The 5,004-nt window shown below is 38.2% G+C and overlaps 1 protein-coding gene across 1 annotated transcript; it reads left to right on the forward strand.

The window, feature by feature from the left end:
- Positions 1-1,528: 1,528 nt before the first annotated feature.
- SHLD2 (shieldin complex subunit 2) lies at positions 1,529-3,057 on the forward strand. The gene has a single exon (XM_075562692.1). The coding sequence runs from the start codon at positions 1,699-1,701 to the stop codon at positions 3,055-3,057; it is 1,359 nt and encodes a 452-aa protein (XP_075418807.1). The 5' UTR covers positions 1,529-1,698.
- The last annotated feature ends 1,947 nt before the right edge of the window (positions 3,058-5,004 follow it).

Here is a 5,004-nt window from a genome sequence, read left to right on the forward strand (position 1 = left end):
AGATTGGTTTGTTTGTTTTCTATGTGTTCTTTGTTCCATTTTAAGTATGATATTTATTTATTTTAACACAGTTTTATTGACACACATTCATGTAATCAATAGTTCAATCACATCAAAGGGCATTGTACAATCACCAACACAATTTTAGAACATTTCCCTTATTCTTATACACATTGTATTTGCTCCCCATTTCCCCCCAGCCTCCCCTGCCACATCCTCAAGAAACAATTAATCCATTAACTGTCTCTATACATTTATTGATCCTGGATCTCATACACAGAAAAACATGTGAAACACAACAATAACAAAACTTAAAACAATAATAAAGTAAAGGAGAGAAACATATCAATTGAAAAGTGGGAAGTATTATAAATGGAAACAACTTTCAAATGGGGGTAAAGGGAGATCAAATGATAAGCTATTAGATTTTAATCTACCACACTGGCCATGATCAATTTTGCAATGCTCTCTGTCTGCTAACAGGGTGGTCACATCTCTCAACTAGGACCAGAGAGAATTCCCCAGAGCCTTCATCCCTGTGGGGACCCTGCAAATGGATTTCGGGTTTCCACTGTCATCCATAGCCTTCTGCAAACAATTTAAGCTCTATATCATCCTTCTTTGGGATTTGGATTTTATTATTTACAATCCTTGGATAACATAGGGTGCCAGGTTCTTCCCTGTTGTCTTAGCTGACCCTTCCCTTAAATGAGTGTTTGAAGAGAAGCTTTGAGACCCCAGACTCCCTTCTTTCTGATAGCCGGGCACCATCTATCTTCTTTGTCACACTTTGAATCTTATGTTCAGTGATCTCTTCATGAAGGCAAGCATCAAGGAAGGCCATGGCATGATATTTAATGGAAATATTTTCTTTTCTCTTTCTTTCTTTCTTTTACCACCATTCTGGATTGGTTGATTTACCTCCATCAGTGAGAATACCATTTAATTATCTCTTTTACATGACCTATGATGAAATATATAAATGTGAATATGTTTGAATATATTTTTGGTAAATGATAGCCATAACACTGTGATTAAAACTGCTTGGCTGTTAATAGAATGGTTGGCAGTTAGGCCATTGAAGATGTGACAGCCTGCTTACATAAAGATAACACTCTTAAAAATCCAAAGGAGCGATGTCACCCAATCCTATAGAATTGATATGTCCAAATTGAATCAATGGTAGTGGATTTTATGGGTTTAGAATTTTTCCTAAGAAAATCATTTGTTTCTCTTTAATCCTACTATGGCATATTGAGATATATTTACATGAACTGACATTTTCAGTGTCTATAACAACTAACCGTTCACATGGCATGTACCAAATCATTTTCCACATAATGAATGTCTCTAAGAAAATGTCTATGAAATGAGAAAATAGAACGTTAGAAGACCTTATTTGATGAACAAGTGCCTGCACTGCCTTTCTCCACTCTTAATTTTTTTATAATACAATAAATGTTACACATCCATAAGGCACAGGAAATTCTTGAGAGATTAAGAATTTGTTCAGACGGGGGGGGGGGGAGGGGCGCGCCCAGGCCCCGTGCGCGCCCCAGGCCCCGCGCGCGCCACCTCGAGGTGGCCCCCGGGACGCCCGCTGCCCGCTCCTCCTCCTCCTCCTGGCCCCGCGTCAGTGAAAATTATTCTCTGGCCTGAATCCTGCAGCTACCTTGTTGAAGAAAAGATTAAGGAACCATGACCGGAGGATCTCAAATCCACCTCTTTTGGGGTGCCCCCACTCACCCACTGAAAACAACAGTGTCGCACGAACCAGCTCCTTCCATATCCACTACTGGTCCCTGGGGGAAAGTGCAGCTTTTGTACAATCAGCATTCTATACATCTGGAGGATGAAGAATGCAAGCAGGAAAACCTTGAAAATCATTCAGCCCTAGACAGCATTGGCTGTCCGGGTCTTAAGAGTCATTGTCCAGTGAACTCTGGGGAAAGATCTGTTCTTTTGGAAGCTGACTTGGTATGCTGTGTTTCTGAGACACAGAATATAAATTCCCAGAAGAGTCCACCCTCGGGGATGAATGAAGTAGTGGACTCCAGTGTTCAAGTGTGTGGACTTAGGAGCAGAATTCTGCATTTAACGGGAGAAGAAAAGAACCAAAGGTTTGTCGTTGGAAATAAGAAAATTACAGTTGAACAGCATGAAGATCAGTCAAATATCTGTACTTCAAACTTACAAAGAGCAACCTTCCAATTAGATCATAACAGTATATTAGATTTAATGTGCACTACCAAACAAACTAACATAGGATCAGAAGCTTTAGAATCAACCTATGTGTCAAGAACACCTCATAAAGTGCAAAACCAGTGTCTGGAATTCTCCAATATGGCTGATAAGCCAAGTCCTACAGAAATAGTTACGAAGGAGTCAGACCTTAACTTATCTACTGATTCTGAGTTTCTCAGCATATTGACCTCCAGCCAGGTGGCTTTTTTAGCTCAGACGAAACATAAAGGGCTGAATTCTCTAAATAAAAGGACCAGAAACACAGAGATTGTACCAAAGGCAAGTCATGAGGAAATAGTAACCAAAAATAATTTGGCTTGGCGTGGCGATAATTTTACAGAACTTGAAAGTGGACAAAACGAAGCATATTCACTTGAACTTTTTAGCCCGGTTTGTCTTGAAAAAAGCAGTAGCCATGATGTCATAAACCCTAATACAGATGTTGAAGAAATTAGAAGATCGCAAGAACTTTTCAGTTCTGAAGAAAAAGTGCCTCCAAATGAGATCTGTATTGAGTCATACAGTTCGGGAATACTGTGCTCCCAACTCAATACTTTTCATAAAAGCCCTATTAAAAGAAGTCGGGCCCCTGAAGATCTACCAGACCATTCTAAAGCTCCATCTAAAGTCCTCCAAGTAGCTAAGAAAACGAAGTTTCTGTCTAACGCAAGAGCTCTTCCTGTAGCAGTGGGCCAGAGGAGTGTGTCTCAGTACAAGCGTGTTAAAAAGACAACATTAATAAAAAATTGTGATTGCAAAGACCAAAAAAAAAAAGAATTTGTTCAGACGTATCTAATTGATTTATTGGCTTAGCTACAAGAGCTGTGAAAAACACATGTGAAGCATCTTAATGATAAAATGGAGGCAGTACTAAGTGAATTTCACTAGTTTCTCTCTTTAAGATAAACTGTCACAAGGCAGAAAAGGTGGTATCCTTTGAGAATATTGTGTCGTGAGATGTCGATAAGCATCCTTCATGGCTACATATCTTCTTATAGGTTCCTTTAACCTCTTCTATCACCTCAATTGTCTCCTAATGCTTCCTTCATCCCTTTGGCCAGTCTATCTCCCCCGATTAGTTAAACACAGCACCAATTTCATCACGTCCGTCCCTCCCTATAAAGCTTACACGACCTCCTTTCAAGCACATTTCTTTCTCCATTTTCAGTGTGTAAAGTTGTATTTGTTTTCATGCTTCTATTCATTGTGTTCCTATCTGTGAGTCTCTTGTTAAATACTTTCTTGTTGTGATGTTCTTTTTACTTTGGTTTATGCTTGAGGTCAGGATTCCTGGTGGCACTGTGGTTTACATATGGGGCTGTACTTGAGAGACTCCCTTGCACAGTTTAGTCTCGGCCACTCCCCTTTCTGATAGGCTGGCTATGAGTTAGCATCTGGTACTAGACTAGATTAGAATAGCTTGGACCAATGGTGGGATTCAAACAATGTGACAACCAGTTTGCTGCCCTAATGCCCATTTTAAGCATTAAAATAAAAGACATACTGAAAGGCAGTTTAGTATTTCATACAGTTAATACTTAGGAACAGTAAAAGAGTTGCACAAAACTAGAATATGTTATACATATAAATATGTTTAAACTATTAATGAGAAATATTAAACTACCCCCAACAATCTATTATTTAAGTTATTTCCATATTGCTCCTTGATAGGCATCTTCAAGCACAATATTCTTCACTTTTTTCTGAGCATCATCAGCTGTGTGATTTCTCCTAAGTCATCTTTTCACTGTAGGAGTTGGTTCTCATTCCTTGGGCAGTTAGACAATAGTCCTTGTGTATGATAGATTAGAAACAAGAAAATTCTCTTCTCCGAACATATTATGTCCATCATTTGAAACCCCTTCGGCTTCTGCTACACTGGCAGCAGTACTTCTGACAATATTTTAAGCTCTTTGAACACTCAGGAATCACACAATTAACTCATAGTATCTCGTGGGCATTTGAGACTTAACAGAAAGGTGAAATGAATGACAATGTGTCACCTTCTGGTTGTTTGACACTTCTTACATGACAGGTTTGTTTACTGAAGTAATGAATGCAAGGAATAAAAATGTTGTATCTCATCAAATATAGAACACCTTTTTTGAAATGAATAAATAAATACTACCAGCATAGTCCTTCTAATTTTTTATAACTATGGACAGAATGAACATTGCTATAGGCACTTAGAATACGCTGCTGCATAGATACATGTTTAAAAAGAGTAAAGGATATAAATTTGCGATTCCACGCTGGACACCCAATCAATATCCCAAACTCAACAAAAATTTAGATATAGTTCTGCTGAATCCATGCAAACTGGTTGAATCCTGGTTAAATCCTTACTGAAACTATGAATCCCAAGGAAAAAACCTTAATGCAGTAAAAATGACAAGCTTGGATCCTTCTGCAATGCATGCATGATCTGTGAAACTTTTATAGAATCTCAATTTTTTTTACAAATGACAAAATACAGTGAACTAAAAGGATATGATTTTATGTAACACAATACTTATGATTGCTAACAGTGTGTAAACTTGAGCCCAATAAGTAGACTTTTTAATCTTGCTTACCTGAAAACAGATATGATCTTTAGTTGTCTATACCTTATGATGATTCTATTCTGTAGACCAGAGTAGCTCAATACGTCGATGGTGATCTACTAGACCATCACAAATGTGTGGGTGGATCGCATGGCCTTAAAAATAATAGACAGACATAAGCCTATCATCAATCCTATTACTTAATTGATATACAGCG

This window comes from Tenrec ecaudatus, chromosome 11 (assembly GCF_050624435.1).
Source record: "Tenrec ecaudatus isolate mTenEca1 chromosome 11, mTenEca1.hap1, whole genome shotgun sequence".
In the NCBI taxonomy this organism is placed as follows: domain Eukaryota; kingdom Metazoa; phylum Chordata; class Mammalia; order Afrosoricida; family Tenrecidae; genus Tenrec; species Tenrec ecaudatus.

Coding starts and splice junctions, on each gene's coding strand:
- SHLD2 (XM_075562692.1), top strand. CDS start 1,699: ATGACCGGAGGATCTCAAATCCACCTCTTTTGGGGTGCCCCCACTCAC.